The sequence below is a fragment of the Poromitra crassiceps genome (assembly GCF_964638095.1).
Source record: "Poromitra crassiceps genome assembly, chromosome: 6".
Lineage (NCBI taxonomy): Eukaryota > Metazoa > Chordata > Actinopteri > Beryciformes > Melamphaidae > Poromitra > Poromitra crassiceps.
In genome coordinates, this window is record NC_139627.1 from 36,600,875 (window position 1) to 36,628,100 (window position 27,226).

Here is a 27,226-nt window from a genome sequence, read left to right on the forward strand (position 1 = left end):
AGTCTGGTCCAGTCACACTATAGTCTGGTCCAATCACACTATAGAGTCTGGTCCAGTCACACTATAGAGTCTGGTCCAGTCACACTATAGAGTCTGGTCCAGTCACACTATAGAGTCTGGTCCAGTCACACTGTGGAGTCTGGTCCAGTCACACTATAGTCTGGTCCAATCACACTATAGAGTCTGGTCCAGTCACACTATAGAGTCTGGTCCAGTCACACTATAGAGTCTGGTCCAGTCACACTATAGAGTCTGGTCCAGTCACACTATAGAGTCTGGTCCAGTCACACTATAGAGTCTGGTCCAGTCACACTGTGGAGTCTGGTCCAGTCACACTATAGTCTGGTCCAATCACACTATAGAGTCTGGTCCAGTCACACTATAGAGTCTGGTCCAGTCACACTATAGAGTCTGGTCCAGTCACACTATAGAGTCTGGTCCAGTCACACTGTGGAGTCTGGTCCAGTCACACTATAGAGTCTGGTCCAGACACACTGTGGAGTCTGGTCCAGTCACACTATAGAGTCTGGTCCAGTCACACTATAGAGTCTGGTCCAGTCACACTGTGGAGTCTGGTCCAGTCACACTATAGAGTCTGGTCCAGTCACACTGTGGAGTCTGGTCCAGTCACACTATAGTCTGGTCCAGTCACACTATAGAGTCTGGTCCAGTCACACTATAGAGTCTGGTCCAGACACACTATGGAGTCTGGTCCAGTCACACTATTGAGTCTGGTCCAGTCACACTATAGAGTCTGGTCCAGTCACACTATAGAGTCTGGTCCAGTCACACTGTGGAGTCTGGTCCAGTCACACTATAGAGTCTGGTCCAGTCACACTATAGAGTCTGGTCCAGTCACACTGTGGAGTCTGGTCCAGTCACACTGTGGAGTCTGGTCCAGTCACACAATGGAGTCTGGTCCAGTCACACTATAGAGTCTGGTCCAGTCACACTGTGGAGTCTGGTCCAGTCACACTATGGAGTCTGGTCCAGACACACTATAGAGTCTGGTCCAGACACACTGTGGAGTCTGGTCCAGACACACTATAGAGTCTGGTCCAGTCACACAATTGAGTCTGGTCCAGTCACACTATAGAGTCTGGTCCAGTCACACTATGGAGTGTGGTCCAGTCACACTGTGGAGTGTGGTCCAGTCACACTGTGGAGTCTGGTCCAGTCACACTGTGGAGTCTGGTCCAGTCATACTATGCAACGAGACTCTCATCCAAACCCCTGTCTGAACATGGGAGCAGTAGACCAAAAGTTTGAGTTCTGTCACACCAATTTCGTTTGATCACATTGACAAATGGGCAGATGAATGTGTACAGGGCTCAAAACAAGGGCTACAACAACTGGATCGAGTTTCATATCCACGATATCCAAGGAAGCGCAGCCGATGGTCTAAATTGTAAACTGCACTACACCCTCGCACCACTGAGCACCGAACCGATACATCTGGCGCTGTGGAGCAGTTGAACCTGAAATGACGCAGCCGAAGAAGGCTGTGTTTGAGCTTAAACTTAGGCACTAGCATGTGAATACATGTGAAACTACCATTGACCTATATATAATGGACCAACATAGCTCATTGACTTTGACACAGCAAAATGAAGCTCACTTCCAGATATTGTTTGATTTCGTTTGATTGGTTGAATGGATTAATGCTACACGGAAGTACGAGGAGAAGGGGGCGGCTGCCCCTAGCGGCTGCCGGGGGAGTTTCCGAATTTGCTCTGTCTCGCTTATCGCCGTAATGCATTATGGGTAGTCAGCTACTGTGGCTAATGTAGCCGCTAACGCTACTTACTTTACATTGCAGTAAAACGGCACTGAATGACCAAATTGATTTAACTTTTAACCATTTCGAGAAACACTGTTTCCATACGGACCCCCAGCGTTGGTTAGTTGTTTATAACGTGACTCTATTTAAAACCTTATCGTACTCCGGTTTCTGTGCTGAATCCAATGGTCTGAATACAGAGAAGGCTTAAGGCTTTATCTAACGGTATAAATAACGTTAAATGGTCCGCCATGTTATGGACGTTAGATGTATGGTATCTATATAGTTACGTGTGTCTACTAACATTATTAAAATATCATAAAGTAACACTATTTTCTGATAATTTGCTCAACTATACTTGCTACCTGATGCCTTGCGGCACATTGCTGCCTCTACCGGTCGGAAGTATTACTGTTCTTTTTATCCGATGTTTGTCGTCAATTTTCCTCGAAATGGGGCTATCATTTGGAAAACGGAGCGCGTTAGAGCATGAAAAAGACTTGAAATTGTTTTTTCAGACCATAAACTAATTTGGAAAGTGTTTATTTAATACATAGACCGAGAGAGAAGTTGTCTCGTTTCCCATATAGTTGAATGGTGATGTTCCTGGGAGTGCTACACAAGCTGCGACCCCCACTGACCATTTGGAAATAATGCAATTTCCGCATTGGCGTCAAAAATAGGCAGGCTGAAATGCCCACTGGAAACTACGCATTTAGGAATACCATGGCATCAAAATACATCTTGGATAACAATATTGTGTCGGAGGTGACACCTCTGACAACTTTGGTAGCGCTAACAATGACGTTAGCGTTAGCACCTTCGCTAGCTTGGTTAGCATGACAGTGGTGAGTTCAAACACTAGCTAACGCTAGCGTCAATGTTAGCGCTACTAAAGTTGTCAGAGGTGTCACCTCAGACACAATATTGTTATCCAAGATTTATTTTGATGCAATGGTATTCCCAAATATTGCGTAGTTTCTAGGGGTGTCACGATACACTCAGTTCACGATACGATACGTATCACGATACTGGGTTCACGATAACGATACGATACGATTTTAACAATATTTTTTTAAACTTGAATAATGACAATATATGACTGGAAAAGTAGTATTTTATTTGAAATGCACAAATACAAAACATGCTGTTGTGGGAAATTGTTATTACAATAACAACTAGAAAAAACATGAGATTGGAGATAAATAAGGCTTATCTTGAAATAGAATGAGTTACACCGTCACTTAGATTTACTTTGAACTAAAAGGTTTCTCAGCAGTATAAATTCTCATTATGCATCTTCAGTTTTTCTTCAAACTCAAACAACAAGACTTTTCTTAGTCTATTTTTTATGCATCTTCAGTTTTTCCTGTCAAGTAAACAGTTTTGCCAGAAACTCAATTGAATGGTTTCTCTCCTGTATAACTTCTCATGTGTCTCTTCAGAGACTTGTTCAACTGAACTACTTTCCACACATTGAACTTCAACAAACAAAGACGTTTCTTTGTCTATTTTTTGAAAAAAAAAAAAAAAAAAAAATCACGATATGAGATTTCATCTCAACGATACATATCGTGACGTTTTACTATCGCGAAATTTCGTGGGACGATATATTGTGACACCCCTAGTAGTTTCACATGTATTCACATGCCAGTGCCTAAGTTTAAGCTCAAACACAGCCTTCTTCGGCTGTGTCATTTCGGGTTCAACTGCTCCACAGCGCCAGATGTATCGGTTCGGTGCTCAGTGGTGCGAGGGTGTAGTGCAGTTTACAATTTAGACCATCGGCTGCGCTTCCTTGAATATCGTGGATATAAAACTTGATCCAGTTGTTGTAGCCCTTGTTTTGAATCCTGTACACATTCATCTGCCCATTTGTCAATGTGATCAAACGAAATTGGTGCGACAGAACTCAAACTTTTGGTCTACTGCTCCCATGTTCAGACAGGGGTTTGGATGAGAGTCTCGTTGCGTTCCCAACCAGCGGGTGACGTCATCACAAGATGGCCGCGCTGTAGGGGTGTCACAATATATCGTCCCACGAAATTTCGCGATAGTAAAACGTCACGATATGTATCGTTGAGATGAAATCTCATATCGTGAATTTTTTTTTTTTTTCAAAAATAGACAAAGAAACGTCTTTGTTTGTTGAAGTTCAATGTGTGGAAAGTAGTTCAGTTGAACAAGTCTCTGAAGAGACACATGAGAAGTTATACAGGAGAGAAACCATTCAATTGAGTTTCTGGCAAAACTGTTTACTTGACAGGAAAAACTGAAGATGCATAAAAAATAGACTAAGAAAAGTCTTGTTGTTTGAGTTTGAAGAAAAGCTGAAGATGCATAATGAGAATTTATACTGCTGAGAAACCTTTTAGTTCAAAGTAAATCTAAGTGACGGTGTAACTCATTCTATTTCAAGATAAGCCTTATCTCCAATCTCATGTTTTTTCTAGTTGTTATTGTAATAACAATTTCCCACAACAGCATGTTTTGTATTTGTGCATTTCAAATAAAATACTACTTTTCCAGTCATATATTGTCATTATTCAAGTTTAAAAAAATATTGTTAAAATCGTATCGTATCGTATCGTTATCGTGAACCCAGTATCGTGATACGTATCGTATCGTGAACTGAGTGTATCGTGACACCCCTACCGCGCTGTGAATAAGGTCTATTGCTGTAAAGGAGTGGAGTGAAGGAGCAGGGCCAAGAGTGCTCCATCTGTCTTACTGAGCGATACCCAGAGGAGAACACCTCAGCAGGAGTGATACCCAGAGGAGAACACCTCAGCAGGAGGGAGGTGGAGGACGTCACTCACACTCTGACTCTGACTCCTCTCCAGACAGAAGCAAAGGAGGAACATGCTGCTATGCAGAAACAATGCATTATGTAAGCTAACAGTAACACTCTCATAAGGAATCGATATCTGAAGGCTGTCGTTGGCTCCAGTCCAAGGCGGGTGAAAAGGCCTGTGTTTCTGTTCTGCCTCTGTTTTTCTTACACAACACAATGTTTGTCCCCGATGATGTACCACTGTTCATCTTGTTTAGAGAGACTCAAGGTTGCTCTCAGGCCTGGATGACAACAACCAGCTGTTGCCTGCTTCAGTGTGTGTGTGTGTGTGTGTGTGTGTGTGTGTGTGTGTGCAATAGAGAGAGACAGAGTGAGAGTGAGAGAGACACCAAATGGAAAACATAAGGGCTTATGGTTACTTATCTGGAGAAGCCTGATGAACAACTTGGGGGATAAAAGGCCGTGCAACTGCAAGTGCTTTGACGAGAGGAGGAGGGTGAGAGAACAAAGAGATGACATCATGTTTCACTACAAACTGATGACATCATGTTTCACTACAAACTTTCCCCCTCTAAATATGGCATGAGAAAACCAAGTCAGAGAACCATGGCTGGCAAGCGCCGTTTAGCCGAGGTGATTTAAATTAAAAACGCGCACGCAAGCGCGCACACACACACACACACACACACACACACACACACACACACGCACACACACACACACGCACACACACACACACGCACACAGTCCTCATATGGTCAGTAATCGAGGCCCCACTTGCTGGCGCCCTTCCGTCCTCTTGTCTGCCAAGCTGACACTGATGGCTGTAAATGTGCTAAGAGAGAGAATATGAGATGACATAAGCCTAACACAAAGCAAATGTTAATAGCAGGCATAGGCCTATCTATTTCAGTAACGCTAACTGTTATGACAGGAGGACTTCTGAGTTTGGATTCGCCCATAAACTCTCATGATATCATCGGCATCAGCCAGTCACTTATCAAACATACACAATAGCCACTTGTATGCTGATAACAACGCCTGAACTTGTTCCACTTCCCTTTCAACCGGTGTGCACATTTCACTTTGTCCCTGCAGCTCCCGCCTCTCTCACCACTTTCTCATTCTCCCGCTCCTCCTAGGTGGCCTTGAAAGATATGCATTCCCATCGTAACGGCAGCAAAATGGCTTCCTGGAGTCGAGGTGATCCAAAGAGACACCAGACAGAGCAACTGGTCCGGCCCCTGAAGCTCTCTGAGCAGAGGGACAGCAGCAGGAGAGACCGGAGAGAGAAGCGGGATGACAGAATCATGGGAAAAGACCTGTCCAGGGGTGACTTGCTGTTCCTCCTCGGTATGCTGGAGGGAGAGCTCCAGGTGAGTAACAAGTAACAACTCCCAAGACCTGTTCAAATCCGACTTCATGTGATTGTGAATCTAACGCCATATGCCCAAAGTCTTTCAAACTGTGCAGAATGTGAATGTGACAGTGGCTACAGCTACCTCGAGTCAGTCAAGCACTTACACTACATACTGAAGGTACTGTACAACCCATGTGTGTTCTATTGCAATGTCCATCACACCAGGCCAGAGATGAGGTCATCACGGTGTTGAAAGCCGAGAAGACAGATTCCACTCTACTGGAGGCCCACTATGGTTTTGGAGAACCAGGGGAGGTGCTCCGTGCCCTGCAGAGAGACTCGCTCCAGGCCCAACGGGACCAGCTGCAGGATGTCTATGAAAAACCAATGGCTGAGGTACTGGAAACAATAACAAGAACACTCAGTCACTCTCAGATGTTTCAAGAGATACCTTAGTCCAGAATCAACATACTGAATGCGTTAATCTTTGATGATGAAAGCGCATTCATTTCTAATAAGAGAATCTGTTACTGGCTGCTGCACATTTTGTTGTTGTGTCAAGTTTTTTCAGACTTTTCTCCCATTTACTCCCCAATTACACTTGGCGAATTCCCCTGATGTCCCGCCCGGTCGCGCTGGCTCCAACCCCTCTGGCAATCTGGGGAGAGCCATAGTAGACTAGCACATGCTTCCAGTGTAGGACATTTTAAAAATAGATTTTGGGGGTAGGGATGCCATGGTGTGAACATTTTCACACCGAATAATAAGCAGATTAAGCACGTGACGTCACCGGTATTACCAGTTACACCGTGAAAATAAATGTAAACAATAGGATTGTTAGTTCCTACTAGTGCATGTTGTTCCCGGGAACAATAACAGTGAGACACCAGTCGGGTATCCTTAGCAGCAGCTAGACTAGAGCGAACGTTACGTTATATGTATGTTGATAATACAAGTTTTAAAGTAAGCAAGAGTCTATGCTTTAACCGTCCATTCTGTAGGTGCATAGAGACAAGACGCACGCTGCTGCTGTTTAAAGTACTAACGTTAGCATGGACGCTCACAGTCATACAACTCATGGCTGCATCGGACTCTAGACAACTGTTCAGATGCCGTGGAGACAATCTTTCTCAAAAGAAACTAACATTAGCGACACATCTGGAGACTTTTTATGACATGGGATTAACAATACCAGCAAGCAGCAGTAAGCAGGCAATGACTGAATGCTGGTAAGTCCTCCCTCCCTCCCGCTAGCATTGATGCTAAGTTAGCATCGACTTTTCGCTGTGGAAAAAAAGGCACATTTCCAGAGATGGCCCGCAGTGACAACAGAATGCACACGCATGTAGGCTTAGCTAAGGGTCTTACCTACATGTGTATGAGGAGGGCATAATGTGTGTTCATAAGATGCATAGCGTTAACTAATGTTAGTTGCTGGTCTAACCAGAACAGCGGAGCCACACTGCAGCCCAGACTGGGAGCTAGGGCTGGGTATTGGCAAGGATCTCACGATACGATACGTATCACGATACTTGGGTCACGATACGATTGTATCACGATATATTGCGATGTGATACATATTGCGATATATTGCGATATTCTACAGAATTTACTCAAAATTAAATAATAGAGCTAAAGATACAACACACTGTGTACCACCCAGGTAGTGTAATAATATGTACATCACTTTATACTGATAAGTTAGTGGACAAATTTAGTCAAAACTACTGAGTGTTGAGTGTTACTGAACGCATCGATATGGGAAATATCGATACAGTATCGATTAGGGGTGGAAATCACCAGATGCAGAGGCCTGGCATGGCATGGCCTGCAAAAAAAAAAAAAAAAAATGATATCGCGATACTTGGCGTCCAAGTATCGATACAGTATCGAGAAATAAAATATCGCCATATATTGCCGTATCGATTATATTGCCCAGCCCTACTGGGAGCGCTTGTAATTTACACCGGCGCACGCTGAAACTGCGGAGTTTTCCTTTCAATTCTTCCTCCATAAAAACAAAAGGTGTTACCGGTGGGCACGTTATGTAATCGGTGTATGTCTCACCACCGGGTAACCCCGGTAAAACACTGAATACCGCGGCAAGCCTATTTGGGGGCACTGTCAAAAAAATGGGGGCACTTCAACATTTTGGGGGCACTTTTATTTTTTTTTAACTAGTGCATAAAGTTACTAAAGCATAGTGTGAACAACAGCCCTGTTTGTGTGAGTGTGTTCTTCATCATCATCATCTTTTGTTTGAGTTATTTTACTTGAGGGACAATGCACATTAATGAACATTACTGTAATGCAACAGTAGAAGCCACTAGCCAGATGGCTGATTTTCAACTGATGTCCTTGGAACTCCACTTAGAATTGCCAGTGCCTCACAGACACTGATTGGCAGTTGGCAACCAGCTTGCAGGTCTTGAGTGTGTGAGATGGCAACGGAAATTAAACAAATTCAATTAAAATAAAATTATCAAAATCTTGGGGGCAATCTTATTCTAACCCCCCTGCCGACCGATCAACCAACCAACCAACCAGAGGGGGCACTGGTGCAGCGAGCAGGACTCATACCCCACCGGCTTCCCACCCGCAGACACAGCCAATTTTGTCTGTAGGAAAGACAAAATTGTCCAAGCCAGAGGTACCGCTGCCAGGAATCAAACCCCAGACGAGTGCCATTTCCTCTACACGACCCAGACTCCCCAAAAGTTACTGCTGCAGATTAATTACGGTGCAATGTGTTGCATGCATTAGATCTATTCTACGTATGTAATGATTATCTGAAATTAATATTGTTTTGGCCCGTTTTGTTTTATTTTGCAATGAAAAGACTACAATAATAGAACAATCATTCATTTCACTAGGGTTGTGTGGGATCTTTGCGTAGGTTAGAACTCTAGATCCTGTTTGCAGCAACATCATGTATTACAGATCAAGTGAGGTCCTGGCGTTAAGACTTTGTTTACAGTAATTACGAGTTTCAGCTCCCACATTCACCCATATAGACCTGGTACCCCTTCCATGTCCAAGTCAGGTATACCAACATCTCTCTCGTCATGTCTCATTCCTTCCCTTGCTCCTCAGCTGGATCGCTTGGTGGAGGTGCAGAGGCGGTCAGCCAGACAGATGCTGGAGCAGCTGGTGGAGGTGGAGCGCTCCCACAGCGGCGCCCTCTGTAGGCTGGAGGAGCAGGAGAGGAACCACAGGGCCTTCATTCAGAAGAGTGACGACCTCACCACTCTATTGGAGCAGGACCGAGAGAGGTCAGTGGACCAAACCCTAGGGCGCCCCCAAGAATTCCCGAGCAAAAGTCACAGACCAAATAATAGCAGGCTTGTGAATAGATCCGATTTTCCCACCAAATAGGCAGCGCTGTGTTGACGTGATAGCTGTACAAATATCCATCCGTGCCATTCAGAATCCCTCCTGGTGGAAAGGAGATGAGGATTTAGAGCTAGCATAAAAAGAGGTGGAGTACGTCAGCAGTCAGCACACTGGAGGAAGCCAGACCTCTGCGATGTACACTTGTGCAGGCGTAGATTCTTTGAGTGTGTGTTGGCCAGTAACGCTCTGCATGGCCGAGTAGGAGAGCAGAGGCACTGCTGGCCACTGTATTTCTAGGAGACAGTGCCGGTGACCTCAAGCCTGTACTTAGCGCTACTCCACTCAGACACAGACCATTACATCCCGGGCTTGGTTAGGCCTTGTGGCCGGCCTGGCTCTGTTCACTCTCCCTTGTAAACACATAAACATGTACTCACATGCAATTATAGGCACAGTCTAAATTGGCACCCTCGCTCGATCTCTTGCCCAACTCAACAATCGGCACAGCAATGGCTGAAGCCTAAGTTCATCTAAAGTAAGTCAATGGGCTGAGGGAGTTCGGAGGTGAGTAGTTCAATTCCAGTCTCCCCAATAATAACCGGCATTCCCATCATGTGGCGGCATTATGCCCGTAGCTAGGCCTAATCTGGAGGTGGCCACTGGTTCTGTAAGCTATTCGAGGGGCCCATATCAGCGCTGTTGTGTTGAGGTCTCCGGTTGTCTCGGCTCATGTACCACCAGAGTCCGCTCTGTAATCTAGTTGTGTGCAGAGACCAGACCCGCACTCGGCTCGCAGCCTTCGAGAGGAGACTACTTGTCTGCCTCGCTGTGCCAGCGTCCAAGCGCTTTACTGATCCGCCGCAAACACACACTCAATTAAAGAGCGAAAATAGCCCCATGCCAGCCCAGTGATTTACTCGACTAGAACTGTGACTCTTCAAATACAATGTGGAAACCCTGAACATGCTCACACAAAGGCTTTGCGGTTCATCTCGGCCTAATGATGATTAATACATGAGTAGACAGCATGTCTGTGGTGTGGTGTGAACCCTGTGTTGCTCATACATTCCTGACTGCTAGCTACAACACAGCGTTTTCATCCCCCGGCTTGCCCTCGTCTGTGCTGCAGCGCATTGGGAACATGTGTCTTAAAGGGCCCATATTTTGCTAACATAATGTATTATTATTTTATTGTTGACCTCCAGTAGAGTAACTTATTGCATCATTCATAGTTTAAAAAACTCAGTTTATCTTGTACTGGCTCTCACTGCCCGCTTCAGTTCAGCCTCTGTCTGAAACGCTCTGTTTAGGTCCTGTCCCTTTAAGAACCCCCACCCTCCGAAATACTCCAGGCGAGCAGCGGGGTGAAAATCTGTTTGCGCAAACCTCTGCCCAGACAGAGGACCCGGACCCCACGTTGAGAACCACTGCAAACAAAAACAGCAGAGAGAGAGAGAGAGAGAGAGAGAGAGACGGAGAGAGAGGGAGAGGGAGACGGAGGGGACACTGCACGTTTGGCTGCAGCAGACACAGCGTCCTCACTCCTCACAGCCTTGGAGATCAAAGGCGAGGAGTGACGATTTGTTTGGTGTGCCGTTTTCCTCCAAGCAGCCTGACGCTGATTTCCCCCCTCTAAACAGAGATCGATTTAAGTTGTTATTTCGGTCTTTTTCAAAATTATTTTTTCATTTTGTAGTAGTAATGGTGCATATTTATCGATAAAAGCAGTGTTTTTATTCCAACATGAACCAATAGTATGTTTAATACTAGATTGAAATGAGGCCAGAATGCAGAAATCCCACACTGTCGCGGCAGTCTACTGGAATGTCAGAACAGGTAAGGGAGGGGCAGGGCGCTCGCGCCGCGGGCCCGGGCTAAGCTTGGCAAAGTTGGCATCACCATGGTAACAAGTCCTTACTGACGTCACTAGAACTATGGTTCTCGCACAAAATCAGCATAAATCCATGTCATCTCGTCTACGAGAGTTCATGGGCGGGAGGGGGGGTTCATGGGGGTAACATTAAAACACTTTCACATATTTATTTGAAGCTTAGCCCATGTTTAATATGACCATCCAAGATTGTAACAACATATATATGATACAAAATTAAGAAATGCATAATATGGCCCCTTTAAGAACACATCGCACTAGAACTCCTGCTGCCTGAGATGCTCTATGACTATGATGATGCAATGTCAGGTAAGACTGCTGTGTCCATCAACACAAGTAGCCTTGTTCTTTTCTCATTCATAGGCCTGAGCCTATACATGGCAATGGCATCCATCTCTGCCCGCCGGAGGGCCAGAACTCTCCGCTCTCCCTATTTTGGTTGTTAGCCTCGTTCCTCTCAACCCAATAAAATGACCTAATGATGCAGGTGATAAAACGCGCGCACATATATCACACACACACACACACACACACACACACACACACACACACACACACACACACACACACACAGACACACACACAAAATCCATCACCATTGGGATATTTTCTTCCCTGTGTTTAAATTTGTAATCGAGCCCAGTTTGAAAGATTGTTGATATTGCGTTTCCTCGCCTTCCTTCTGCATTTGAGCTTTGGCACAAACAGAGGCTTTCGAGCAGAGTCAACGCGTGCACGTCTCCACAGGGTAAACAGCACCAGGCAGGCGCATGATGGCACTATGCCTGTCACATCCCTTTCATCTCCCTCTATACTCCCATCTATTTGGTCCCTCTTCCATCGCTCTGCAGTAGCCTAAATATTTAACAGGGAAAAAATGTCACCCCTACTCAGGATCCTCTTCAGCCTTCTTCCTCTCTGCCCCCCTCCCCCCCCCCCCCCCCCTCCTTTACAAAGTGTATGTTCTGAGCCAAGTGGGCCACTCAGCCCGGCCTAATACCAGCACCTCCCTTTCATGTGACTGAGAAAGTAGCTGCTGTGGTGCCGTGTGCAGACCAGATGATGTGCCTTCACTGTGAACTGTACGGTCAACTCCAGTCATGGCGTGTAGAAAGAGAATCAGTGTGTGTCATAGTGTCATCATAGTGTGATCCCTGCTGCGTGTCAAAGGACCATTACGTCTGCGCGTCATAACGCAACAATCTGGCCATTCCAACCTCAGCGATCAGAACATGCTTGAGGCCCGTGTGTGTGTGTGTGTTTCCTATGGTCTGTCACCAGGCCTGACACTATGGTCTGTCACCAGGCCTGACAGGGTCCCGGAGCTGAGCACGCACACATGTCCGCCACACACAAAGCATCAGCATCTGTCCACTTGAGTTGTGAATCACTAACACTTCCCAAACTCAGACCACTTTTAAGCGCTTTCATGTTTTCACTCCCCAAACGATGTGGCCTACTCATCATCAATATATCATCAATAAGTGCTGGAGATGGAGGGGGAGGAATGCAGAGTTTTAGAAAGATGGACAGCAGAGGAGGAGAGGAGCAAAAGGAGTGAATGAGCGAAAAGCTCTCTGGTTGGTTAAACAAGGCGGAGGAGATGTTTTGGAGCCTCTGCCCAAAGGAAGAGGACAAAGTAAACTTGGCCATGCCACAGCGGAAACCCACAGCTGTTCTGTCCATCCCACACACTCAAACACACATCCACCACCCGCCTGCTCAGCCAGCAAAGTGTCAGGGAGGAGATGTGCATCAATTACCATAGGAATCTGGCAGTGTAGATTCAGAACCACTGTTCTGATCTCAAACTGTCAAACCCATTCATTTGCTGTCCTGGGAGATCGGGTTAAAGTCACTTAATGTCATGAAACTTCTTCGTCTTCACTATGCCTTATCGATGACCCTATACAGCAGTGCTTAGTCCAACTGGGGGATCTATTGCAGGCACACAAAAACCTAAATGATACAGTACCTCTGTAAGACAGAGCTATGAGAACAGTGAAGAGAGTGCTCACATAACAGGCTTATTACATATCGGCCATGTTTGAGGGCTTTCCTGGAAATGCCTTTGAGGGATTCAATCATGTAATTGAGGACAAGCCATGGAGCTACCAGCCCCTCCTATGAGGGAAACAGGACCTGGTGAACTCTCTGCTTTGGGAGTTGGTCAGTGCACAGGATCGCTCTCTCACATTCCACAACTTGAGAGAAATTGCTTATCTCTTACTGAACGCCTTCCTTACAAAAAAGAGCAGAACAACCGGGTGTGTTGGTTTACCAACGAAACACACACAGGCACTTTCTAGTATACAGCTAATAGCTGATTTTGCCAGTGTAGGTAATGTGTCACAATTTGGCAGTCAGGGTAATGCATGGCACAACTGACACACTCCTCCTCCATTGGCAGGAGAAGTAGTCATGTGTTGACCAATACACTTGCCAGTTGCCAACATTCATGTCTATAAATAGAGAAGTTTCCAGTGTGTCTTTGAGCCGTTTTGCAAATACTTGTCTGATGATGAAACGTCACAGGGGAATATTTCACCTTTAATTTGGACTTGAGGGTTTCGCCTGAAAAAAAGGGGTACATTTCCCCCTGAAATTAAGAGCGACCAGTCACAGTGCATGAACTGCTCCTGGCGGGGGACGCATGCTTATTGCTTACAGTCAGACCTGTGTGTTTGTGTGTTTATATTCCTCCTGCAGCACTCTGCCATTAAACTGCTACTGCTATGATCTGGCAAGCTAAAAGGTGAAGGCCCATTTCTGTTTTCATGATCATGTTTGTCATTCTTATCGTGACAGCTGAGACTAGTAGTGAGAACGATGAGAGTATCATCTGTCATCCCTGACTGCTTCCACTGAGCACCTAGATTTGATTAGAGTCATCCATCAGGGAGGATGACGGAACTGGCCAAATCCAAGAGGAAAGATGCAAGTTGCAACTGCAAAAGATAGGAGGAAGATCGGCTTAAGGCAAATATGTAGGATGAAAAACAATAGGATGAGAGAGAGAGAGAGAGAGAGAGAGAGAGAGCAAAGAGAGAAAGAAAGAAAGAACGAAAGAAAGAAAGAAAGAAAAAGAGGCACATATGGATGTAATTGTGGGCCGATGAGCGGATGATGTCATCTCACAGTCAGGTTATCAGGCCCCAGGCACAGCAGCTACAACACGAAACATGTCTCTCTTCTTAAGCTATACAACATGAGACACTATGCATGCTTCTTGAAGAGCTGCAGTTGTGAGGACATGTTAGGCTAGGCCTGCTACTTAGTATGTCGCCTGGTTACATTATAACATGTTTGCTCAGGCAGACATGCTAGGTTAGGCCTGCTACTAAGTAGCAGGCCTAACCTAGCATGTCAGCCTGAGTAAACATGTTATAATGTAACCAAGCTACATCTGTAAGTTACATAGAGGCCATTTACACCTGGCATTAACATGCGTTTTCTGCCATCAGATTGCAATCCGATTGTATTTTATCACTTGAAAGTACAGGTGTAAACACCCCCAAAACGCATTGAAGAAGGATTGCAATCTGATCGGCCAAACCACCTCCGGAGGTGGTCAGGGACGCATTATGACAACATTTAACACAAGTGTAAATGCAATGCGTCCTCTCAAAACGCATTCAGCAACATACGGAAATACACCGCACCGGTGTGTGCCCTCATCTCGCCGCTGTGTCAAATGCGCACACACACAGGCAGCCTGTCACGGACCGGCTAAAAATTCTCTTTCTCCCCCCCCCCCGCTCCGCTTTTGCACAACACTCTCTTTCTGCTAGGTAGCGTTGCTTCAAAGTTTTGCTGCGGAGCGGAGGTTTTGCCACGGCTTATCGAACCCTTTCTCCCTCATTTTCCTTTCATTTTCCGCTCCTTTTCCAAAGGAGAAGTGTTGATATAAAAGATAAATTATGCTCTCAATTGTATAACGTTGTAATTTAGGATGTTACCTGAACGCAACACAGGTGGTTACAGCCAATGACATGCACGGAAAACGTATGTGTGTGTGTCTCGGACCCAGTGTCAAACAGCTCCATGGGAGAATAACCTACAGAGAAAACTGCTATATCGACACGTCTGAAAAACTACCTCATGAGAGCGCAAAAGCTTTTTGCAATATTTGGGAGGTTTTTCGAAATTTACGTGTTTGCATTACCCGATTTTTATTGCGATATTTAGATTTTGCGCATTTCTGAGGGTATTGGAAACACGGCTTACAGACAGGCCAAGGACAAGAACAAGAAAAGTGGCAGGGGCAGAGCAACGTGTCCTTTTTATAAAGAAATAAGATGCAGTGCTGCGTGATCGGCCATCGTTTTGTCCAGGTGAAGGGGACGTTCACTGTGCATTTGAGCTTAACAATAACCTCTATTTCCCTGTGCATGTATGCAAACATGCATGCACACGTTCAGGGGGCGCGCGCGTTATGACGTTCGAGCTGGAGAGCAATCGGATTGCAATCTGTTCACCCAAAACGCATGTTAGTGCCAGGTGTAAATGGAATCAGGCTGAAGTGATAAAATACAATCGGATTGCAATCTGATGGCAGAAAACGCATGTTAATGCCAGGTGTAAATGGCCTCATATTATACAGATACAGATATAGCCTGGTTACATTATAACATGTTTGCTCAGGCTGACATGCCAGGTTAGGCCTGCTACTTACAGTATGTAGCCTGGTTACATTATAACATGTTTGCTCAGGCAGACATGTCAGGTTAGGCCTGCTATTTACAGTATGTAGCCTGGTTACATTATAACATGTTTGCTCAGGCTGACATGCTAGGTTAGGCCTGCTACTTACAGTATGTAGCCTGGTTACATTATAACATGTTTGCTCAGGCTGACATGCTAGGTTAGGCCTGCTACTTACAGTATGTAGCCTGGTTACATTATAACATGTTTGCTCAGGCTGACATGCCAGGTTAGGCCTGCTACTTACAGTATGTAGCCTGGTTACATTATAACATGTTTGCTCAGGCTGACATGCTAGGTTAGGCCTGCTACTTACAGTATGTAGCCTGGTTACATTATAACATGTTTGCTCAGGCTGACATGCTAGGTTAGGCCTGCTACTTACAGTATGTAGCCTGGTTACATTATAACATGTTTGCTCAGGCTGACATGCTAGGTTAGGCCTGCTACTTACAGTATGTAGCCTGGTTACATTATAACATGTTTGCTCAGGCTGACATGCTAGGTTAGGCCTGCTACTTACAGTATGTAGCCTGGTTACATTATAACATGTTTGCTCAGGCAGACATGGCGCTAGGTTAGGCCTGCTATTTACAGTATGTAGCCTGGTTACATTATAACATGTTTGCTCAGGCAGACATGGCGCTAGGTTAGGCCTGCTACTTACAGTTAGGGCTGGGTATCGAGTTTCGATACTTACTTGGCACGGAAATGAAAGCATCGATACTAAGGGGTATCGAAACCTCCCTTGTCAAACGATACCAATTTTCGATACCAAAACAAAACAGCGTCATTGAGCCTATAAGCATGCGACATGCTTGCACACCGCGCTCTAATACGGCTGGTGATTGGCTGTAATGTAGAGGCATGCAGGAAACGTTACGCCCACTTTAGCCGGTGTGTGTTTGTTGTGAGCCAGGCGTGCGGTGCGGATATAGTATACAAGAAGTTAGCCACTCAAGCTAGTCCTATCCTGGAGTAGGGCTGGGCGATATATCGAATATACTCGATGTATCGCGGCTTGTGCCACGTGAGATGTAGAAATGACTATATCGCGAACATTCGAGTATAATTGTCACGCATTGTTTATAACTTAAGCCGCCGGCATGACTCGCTTCACGTTTCCTCTTGTCAGCTCTCTCTCTCAAGGGAGAGCTCAAGTCACACTCAAAAGGGAGGGGGAATCACATGGATATTTCAAACGCGTCAAACCGCGTCAGACACACCCATCCTTAACCTATGTCTTAACCTATGTGCGATTCGAAATCACGCGTCCGCACCAACCAACCCAAGCAGGTGCAGTTGGCGAAACATGGCCGCCTCCAGTGTAGCTGTTGACAGTTTCAAATTATAACAAAACAACCACTATTGCGATTTGCAATACATGTCCCGCAAGGTTTCTGAGATTAGGGGAAAGTCTGAGCTGGCGTTACGCTAAACCAAACGTGGGAATGAGGCAGCGGATTTGTTTGGCGTTAACGTTAGCTGTTGTGGTCGGGGCTAATGTTAGCTAGCTGGTTAGGCTAGTTGCAGGCAGCGCTCCACAAGCTTGCTGTGACCAAAATCCCCGCATTTAAAGCACTTCATACTCCCAGAGCTGGCGTAAACCATAGAGAACCTCATGCATTACTCAAAATGAAACGTCCAGGGTTTGTCTCCAAAAGCAACTAACGCTAACGTTACATGCAAGCTAACATAGCTAGCTGCGGCGCAGTCATGATCTATAAGGAAAACGAATGCGCACATAGCCTACATAAAAGCCAACATCACATACGTGTATTTTCTTTAATCTAGACTAGAGGCATCATTTTTCAGTCAAAAGTGAAAAGACACAGATATGATGGCGTATACAGTGAGGCTTTCCATGCCTCACTATAGAACTGGCCCCATGCAAAATTCAGACCGCTTATATGTTGCCGTCATGCCAATAAGAGTCTAAATGTAATTTTTTATGTTTTATCTGCAGACTAAGCAGCTAGGCTTTCGGTTCTATAAAAGCCATTATTTTTTGTATTGACTATTGAGTGATACACTTTACTAAAACAATCATATTATATCAGAAGTGTTGTTTGTGTTCACAGTGATGTCAGATTTGCTTAGGTCAGAGCTATGGAATATTAAATCATCCATCTTTGCTCACTATCTGCCCTTTCTTTCTTCTTCTTTTTTACCCCAGGTGTGCATAAAATACAGGTTAAGAACTTATGGAAAAGTCATGGAAATCCATTGGTCAAAATGTGTATGAACCCTGAAGGGTTAAATTCAGCATTTATGAGAGATTTCAAAAATATCGAGATATATATCGTGTATCGCGATATAGCCGAAAAACATCGCGATATTCTTTAGAGGCCATATCGCCCAGCCCTATCCTGGAGTACCATATGGCGAAGATGATGAAAAGCAGGGAAAGAAACAGAAACAACAAGGACTGGTTTCCACAGACAAGAGAAATAATCGAGAGGTGGGTCAGCTTACCGCAAGTTGTTGTTGATGTTAGCGGTTATCAGATCCCTCAGTCTGACAAATCCATGCATCTGGCTGTGAGTTGTAGCTAGCATTAGATCTTTTAATTAATTGGCGCCGTAACATTATGCGCAAGCGGGCATTGTGTATTTTTAGCAACTCGTTAACAAACGCTGATGTCATCATGATAGTTTGTTGAATGTAAATGCGATTAATTTATATTGATAGGCTAGTCAGTGAATGCATGAAGTGGAGCTGTCTCGTCAGATTTGACAAGAATGACGTTCTGTTGCAGCAGTGAGCATTAAACACTGATCTGCAACGGTAGCGTTAGATGTTTAATTAATTAGTGTTAACGTTATGTGCAAGCGGGCAGTTATGGCCCATTATGTATTTTTAGCAACTCGTTAACAAACGCCAATGTCATGATAGTTTGTTGAATATAAATCGGATTCACTTTGTGCCATTATTGATAGGCTAGTCAATGTTCAACTAGTCTTCCATGCATGAAGTGGAGCCATCTCATCAGTTTGGACAAGAATAGCGTTCTGTTGCATCAGTGAGCATTAAACACTGATTTGCAACTCTCCGTTTTGCACTGAAAACTATTGTACTAATTTATTTGTTTTACATTTCCTTCCTTTGTAGTACTCCAATATTTTTTGTAGGGATGGCAATAGGTTTAGACAACTTAAAGTTAAATACAGTAGGTTTTATTTTTTTCTGCTGTAAAACTTGGGGGGGAGGGAACTAAAGATTTGTAAAATAATTTCAATGTGTAATGCAGTTTTATTTTTGTTAAAATTGATTTTTCTAAAAATTTGTATCGAAAAAAGTATCGTTCAGGAACCGGTATCGAAATCCAAGTATCGAAACTAGGGATGGGCATTTCTAGCAAAAACACTATTCGAAATTCGCTGGCCAAATTCGAATTCAAATTCGAATTTAATTCGAAATTCGAAAAAAAAAAAAAAAATGTAAAAAAAAAAAAAAATGTTTTTTTTTTTTTTTTATGTATTTTTTTTTTTTTTTTTTTTTTTTTGTGAGTGAAATGTTGCATTGTCTCCCCTGATTCTAAGTCTACGGCTTTATTAATTAATATAAAAAGCTTCTGCTGTGGATTTTTAGCTCAAACAAGCATTGCACCACTGAAGTAAAGAACATGTTACATGACATTGACATTTTCGAAAATAAAAAACAGTTTTGACAATCATGAGTGGTTCATTAAATATTTAGTAGGCTCAGGTCTGAGTGCCAAAGGGGTGCCAAAGTCACCCCCTCTCCCTCTTCATGGGATTTCATCCGCCATTCATTTTTCCATAAACCTTGCTTAAAATGCTTATAAAAATTGTTTTACTTGCTCAAACCAAGCGATTTGACTATACTTAGAATCGGGGGAGACAATGCAACATTTCACTCAAAAAAAAAAAAAAAAAAAAAAAAAAAAAAAATTCGAATTTCGAATTTCAATAATAAAAGTCGACCTTGATAATAACAACGATTATTCGAAAATTCGAAATTCGATGCCCATCCCTAATCGAAACGGTATCGATATCGATGTTACATTATAACATGTTTGCTCAGGCAGACATGGCGCTAGGTTAGGCCTGGTACTTACAGTATGTAGCCTGGTTACATTATAACATGTTTGCTCAGGCAGACATGGAGCTAGGTTAGGCCTGGTACTTATGTAGCCTGGTTACATTATAACATGTTTGTTCAGGCAGACATGGCGCTAGGTTAGGCCTGCTACTTACAGTATGTAGCCTGGTTACATTATAACATGTTTGCTCGGGCTGACATGCTAGGTTAGGCCTGGTACTTACAGATGTAGCCTGGTTACATTATAACATGTTTGCTCAGGCAGACATGCCAGGTTAGGCCTGCTACTTACAGTATGTAGCCTGGTTACATTATAACATGTTTGCTCGGGCTGACATGGCGCTAGGTTAGGCCTGGTACTTACAGTATGTAGCCTGGTTACATTATAACATGTTTGCTCAGGCTGACATGCTAGGTTAGGCCTGGTACTTACAGTATGTAGCCTGGTTACATTATAACATGTTTGCTCAGGCTGACATGCTAGGTTAGGCCTGGTACTTATGTAGCCTGGTTACATTATAACATGTTTGCTCAGGCTGACATGCTAGGTTAAGCCTGGTACTTACAGTATGTAGCCTGGTTACATTATAACATGTTTGCTCAGGCTGACATGCTAGGTTAGGCCTGGTACTTATGTAGCCTGGTTACATTATAACATGTTTGCTCAGGCTGACATGCTAGGTTAGGCCTGGTACTTATGTAGCCTGGTTACATTATAACATGTTTGCTCAGGCTGACATGCTAGGTTAGGCCTGGTACTTACAGTATGTAGCCTGGTTACATTATAACGTTTGCTCGGGCTAACCTGCTAATTGAAACTGGTTCTTCTCTAGTTTGGATTGTGATTGAAGTTTTAGCTCCCTCTCACACACACCCTCTGTCCTTCCCATTAGCCTCTCTGGCATGGCTACACAATGACCTCATCTGGAATGGGCCAAACTCCAGTAAAACACACGCACGCACGCACGCACGCACACAGCAGAAGAGACTGTACAGTCCCATATAAGGGCTTGCTGATGATGTAATGGGCGCCATGGGCTGCCAGTGGGCTCAGTGTGCAGAGCACTTCTCATAATGTTTGGTTTTCCGGATGGAATGTCCACATTGCTGGGAACGCCGGGAGAGACAGAGAGAGGTGAAAGAGCAGAGACAACTTATTCTCTGAGGATTTAAGGACAGAGGCCAACAGCACAGGTAGGAACAACCAAAAGACTTGTGAACAGCAGGAAAATACACGTGCATTTAAAAGCCTGTGTGGCTTAGAAAAACTTTGCTTTGTAACCGCAAGATGAGCCATTACAGAGTCACACAGACCATCTGTTGAGCTATTCTGCATGGATTGTGTTTTATTGTGTGTGTTGTTGTGTGTGTTTTATAGTGCCTACTAGTCTAGAAAGAACACTTAAAAGGTGCCTAAATTATATATTTAAAAAAAAGTTTCAAGTAAAGAGCGCAACTGGGATAAAGGTCTGATTGGGTCAAATGGTTAAGTTGAAAAACCTATTGGCATTGTTTTATTTAAATTAATCTTCTAGGCATATTTAAATATTTTATCTTCTAAAAGGTTATTAATATTGAAGAATATTCACAGCACAAAATTACACATCTGAAGCAATCTGGAGGTTAAGTGCAGCAGCCTACTAATTTATGCACTGTACTAGTCTAGAGAACATTAGAACCTTATGCATGGAGCTTGGTAGAAACAGGACAAACCCTTTAAAATGATGATACATACATGAACTATAATTCCAAAATGTACTGTGTTGTCTACTTTGCATTCCAAATGCCTTTAAATTGACTGTATAAATGGAAATTCAAACATTTGCATAAGATAGGGACTACTTGGGACTACTTGAGAAGGGACTACTTAATGTAATATATTAGGCTCTTTTATCTGAAAGCACACATTTACCAAATGTCACTTTGGTGGAACATTTTCACTTAGAAGGCTGTTTCCTGATTAAATAATGAACAGTCTCACATTAAAAACCTCTGATATTAGCTGCCCCAGGATTTGTATTCATTACTCCCCTTCCTCCTCGACTCAAACCAGCCTGCATCTGTACAGTTTGTAGTGCTCTCCATTTTTCACAATACTTGCAAGTAGACATAAGTGATGCTAACACAGATGGGACATCCAATATTAGTTGTTAACAGTCCATAATCTTATATAGAGAGATGTATTCTAAATTGTGAAAATGCTCTGGTGAGACATACTTTTTAAGTCTACATGTGTCTACATGTGCATAACACTTTTAAGATAATATTAAATGTGACTAATACAAATAAACCAATGCTGGGGAAAACACACACACACACACACACACACACACACACACACACACACACACACACACTCACACACTTTTTCCTGACCATGATTAAGCATGGAACTGTTACCCTTGGTTCACACAAGGCGCTATGCTGAAGCAGCGCTTAACATAGCCTGAGTGCCACGGTAAACCGGTCACGCCAGAAGCACTCTCTTTTCCTCAGCGCCTCGCTCGGAGCTGCCCTCCCCCCGCTCACAACTTGCATTGACTTCATGCCCGGCAGCCCGGGTGCAGCGCGCTGCACGCTTGAAAGATAGAACAGAAGCCGGAACTATTGCAGTAGCGTAGCTTCAGCGTGGCGTGGAGTGCGGCTGGTGTGAATGGTCTCGCCTGTTAACAAGGACGCCGAAATGAAAGTGCCATAGCACTGCGTAGATTCAGGGTGGCTTCAGCGTGGGATTGGCATAAATGGTGTGAACGAGGGCTTACTCTTAAAGCCCTCTAGCTGCTGATACTCACACTGTCAAATGTCCTACGGCCAGTCACAGACAAACGGCACAAATTCCAGACAATAGAAAACACATGCCATACAACATGAACATGAAATGTATGTAGTGAATTTAATTGTATGCTGGTATGCATCTGTAGAAGTGACAGCACTTGGTAAAATGCAGCCAGTCTGTAATTACTTATGGAACAAGGGGAATTCCTGCCTCTCCAAGCTGGAAATGGGGTAGCGTTAGAGGGGCACAGAGGGAGGGTGATGGGGTGCAGCCTGGAGGGTACTCAAGGGTAGAGAGGAACTTCTTAATTAACAAACAGTCCCTGCCAAGGGAGCATCTGTCGTGCCAGTCAAAACATCCTACAGAACACACGCTGCGGGGAGAGGGCTGAAGGAAAAACACACACACACACACACACACACACACACACACACACACACGATAGGGTTTACACACATACCGAAATGTAGACAGAGACGTGTACATTGTGCACAGATTCAGAAACATGGGGAAAGTGTTCCTAGTTGTTGCATAGGTCAATTATAGAGTAGGCAGGAAATGATGTCAGTGCCATAGTCTTTCCTGTTTGAGGGAAAGCCCACAGCTTTAACAGCAGCAATGTATAATGAAAGAAACTTTTATACTGTAAATAAACTGCGTAGGAACTTATTTGTGTTTTACTGTTGTGGCCAAGAGGTGAGGTCTAAATGGCAAAAAGTGACCTTAATGTCTGATATAGAGTCAATTGCACAATAAACTAAACCACAACATTCTCTTTGACATAAACATAATTTGCTTATCTCTACAGACTCAAGTTCCTGATTGTAAAGGAGAAGGAATACCAGGACATAAAGGAGAAGGAGAGTGAAAGCCAAGTCTCAGATCTGAAAGAGGAGCTGCATAAGCTGAAGGTCTTTGCGCTGCTGGTTGTGAACAAGCAGCAGTGTCTGAGTGAGCAGCTGGAGGAACAGAGCAGACGTGTCCAAGAACTGACCGCCATCGCTGACCACGCCAAGCAGGGGCTCAGTGCTGCTTACACCAAGGCAAAGGAGGAGGAGCTCAAAGCCCTGCATCTGGAGGCGGAGCTACACAGCCGAGTTTCCATCTTTCACCAAACCCGAGAGGCAATGACAGCTAAACTAGCTGATGAGGATGCTCAGAACCAGCAGCTCCGACAGCGACTGGTGGCCCTCAGCCATCAACTGGATGAGCTGGAGGGGACGAGGGGCATCCTGAGGAAGGCAGAGGAGGAGCTCCGGGAGCTGAGGGACAGGGTGAGGCGTGTGGAAGAGGGGGGTGAGAGGGGAACGGGGACCCCAAGCTTGCTGCCAGAGGTGGAGCTACTGAGGAGAAGGGTAGTTGAAATGGAGGGGAAGGACGAGGAGCTAATCCGCATGGGGGACCAGTGCCGAGATCTTGACCGCAGGTTAGGTAGAGAGACCAGCCAGTGCCGTAGCCTGAAGGTTGAGGTGGATAAGCTCAATGGCAGAATCAGTGAATTGGACAGGCTAGAGGAGGCTTTGGGCAAGAGCAGGCAGGAGTGCAGTACTCTGAAAGGCAGCTTGGAGAGAGAGAAGGGTGTCAGCAAGACGCTGTCTGGTGAGCTGGACACACTGAAGGTCAGGGTGAGAGAGCTGGAGGCCGTTGAAAGCCAATTGCAGAAGAGTGAAGTGGCAATGAGACAAGACCTCACAAAACTCAGGACATTGACTGTGGCTCTGGTGGAGGACAGAAAAACCATGGCTGAGAGGCTCCGTCAGGCTGAGGAAAAACTCTGTAAGAAGGACACACAAAATGAGCAGAACACTTTGGCAACTATGACAGAAAGATTGAGAGAGGAGAGGCAGCAGGCACTGAGATCTAAGACAGATTTAGAGGAAAGGATTAAGGGCATAGCAAGGGAAAAGAATGACCTCCAAGACAGACTAAAAACAGTGGAGGAGACGAATGGGGATCTACAGAGTCAAGTAGCCATCATGAAGAAAAGGTTACAGGCCTTGGAAACCAGGAAAGAAAAGGAGGAGAAAAACAAAAGAGAGATGCATATCCACCACTCTTTGCCAAGCAGCACTAATCATCACTGCCAAGCAGAGGACAACAAAGTCAAAGAACTGAGTCAGGAAGTGGATAGGCTGAAAAGGAGACTCCTGGAGAAAGAGGTTGTGGAGGGGGAGCTGATGAAGGCTGAGGAGGAGTTTGAGTCCTTGGAAAGGAGGTTCAGGGATGAACAGGAACGGTCCCAGGTTCTCACAGAGGAGCTAGAGGGGGCCAAGAGGGAGCTGTCCAGGTACCAGCAGGCAGAGAAGCAGGAGGTCAACCAGGAACACCTCCTCCTCTGCCGTCTCCAGCAGGAGCAGGTCAAGTCCAGACTCTTGGGCCGGGAAGTGGAGGCGCTGAAGGTGAAGCTCCAGATTCTGATGGGGACTGACGAGTCCATCTCCAGGGTTCAAATGGACCACTCCGCCCTGCAGAGGAGACTGACGCAGCAGGAGGTCAGGAACAGAGACCTGGCCAGAGAGATGGATAGACTGACGAGCGAGCTGGATAGGTATAGACGATTCAGTAAGAGTCTGAGACCTGGTGTCAATGGACGGCGCTTTTCAGACCTTCACCAGTCCACCAAAGAGGTCCAAACAGAGCCAGCAGACAGACAGCCTCCTGACTACAACCAAGCTCCTTTATTGTACAATGAGAAACTAGATGAAGAAAGTGATAACGAAGACCCAAACCAGAATGAAGACCAAGTCATAAACAGAAGCAACTCAACTCTTGTCAACAACCTCAACAGCTTGAACCATGCTAATAATAATGTCAGCCAATACAGCAGCCATTCAGCCAATGGCATAGATATGCACCCACCAGTGAATGGAGAGGTGATGATGTTAACACACACACCGGGGCAGCCTGTGCACATCAAAGTAACACCAGACCATGGACTCAACACAGCCATACTAGAGATCAGCAGCCCCACCGCAGACACTTCAACGTCCTACACCAGCACAGCCGTCATCCCAACCAGCGGAGCTCCGCCCAAACAGAGAATTACTATCATCCAGAACTCTGCCGTCTCTGCAGTAAAGACTAAGAGCGCCCCTTCCAGCCCTGACAGAGCACTCTCCCCACTCACCACAACACCCATGAGTCGGGTGGTAAGTCCCAATTCATCACGCTCTGCGACACCTGACCACAACAACTCCCCCATCCAGATTGTAACAGTGAGCACCTGCTCTCCAGAGCCCGCAGATGCCGTCTTCCGGAAGACTCCAGAGCGTCAAAACAGTTGGCATCTCCAGAGGTCCAACAGCACCACCACAAGCCCCAGCATCATCACCACTGAGGATAATAAGATCCATATCCACCTGGGGAGCCCCTACAGCCAACCTCTGAATAGTATAGCACACAGCACTCCGCAGCCCGTCGGGCCATACTATGTTCGGCAAGAACAAAGGACTCAAGTACTGACCAATGGCTGTCTTGTCAAAGGTGTTGGCAAGATTACCAGTAGCATCACTATAACCCCTGCTACCTCCCCAGCCTCACACCCCTCAAATATAACAGTAAGTGGGCCTTTATGATTAGGTGATCCAACACATCCATATTCAACCTCATTCCTTGATTATTCTACTTAAAACAGTCAACTATTAACCAACTAGCCTACTACTAAACTAGTGTCAGCTCACAATTTTCTGTATCTTGCAAAAAAAACAACAATCAAAGAATAAATGTTTTTGGTATTTATTCTATAAGAGCCTCTGTAGCCTACCTGATCTAGATGGTGTGGATTATAGACTTACTGTACACACTGACTTACACAAGCCCTTGTGCATGCCTGCCTAATAGCTGTATGCAAGGTATGTGAGAATTCCTGACTAGAGTCAACCAAATGTGTGATTGTGTGCATTTCATAATTTTCTGTTGTATCCATTTTTTCTAGTCATTAAAGTGATTATGCTGTTTTCATTCATTGACCATTTCAAGGTTCAACTGCAATGCAAACATATCTAATAGTATGGGCTTATATACTAAAACCACAGGAAAAAAATCCCTGAATGAACCAGAGAGTGATTTTGTGGTGAAAAGATTTCTTATCATATTTTCTTATCTTATCAAGTATCTATGTCACGTAGCCAAGACTACAGAACTACGACTTTGGATTGCACTTAAGTATTTCTGAATAAATTTGATTCAGCACATGCATGCATATTGACTTGTTGATTCCTACAATAGAAATGAACTAAATGAAGTCAGTATTGTCAAATGGGACAGTAAATTGATCAAAACTGTAATGTTTTACTGTAATGTAAAAATGGTCTGTCTAAAGGAGACCAACTCTGCTTTAGTAATTAGTTGCCTCGACAGCAAAATAATCTGTCTTCATGATTTGAGATCATTTTAAGATATTCATCACTGACTAATGGCAAAGTAAAATCTAGTATGAAAAGAATGTGAATGGAGTTGCATAATTAATATAACCTTCTTCGTCACCTCTTGTAACACATCCTTTACAATACAGATGATACAGC

At 44.6% G+C, this 27,226-nt stretch overlaps 2 protein-coding genes across 2 annotated transcripts in view; one reads left to right on the plus strand and one right to left on the minus strand.

The window, feature by feature from the left end:
* The window catches only part of cmss1 (cms1 ribosomal small subunit homolog), a 57,174-nt gene that overhangs the window by 18,830 nt on the left and 11,118 nt on the right, over positions 1-27,226 (minus strand). The gene's annotated exons all lie outside the window — the stretch shown is intronic.
* LOC310778733 (filamin A-interacting protein 1-like) lies at positions 5,011-26,530 on the plus strand (the record flags this gene model as incomplete). The annotated part of the gene is made up of 5 exons (XM_083639197.1): positions 5,011-5,070; positions 5,717-5,950; positions 6,160-6,330; positions 9,028-9,206; positions 23,512-26,530. The coding sequence occupies 5 exons, from the start codon at positions 5,011-5,013 to the stop codon at positions 26,276-26,278; spliced, it is 3,411 nt and encodes a 1,136-aa protein (XP_083495323.1). The 3' UTR covers positions 26,279-26,530.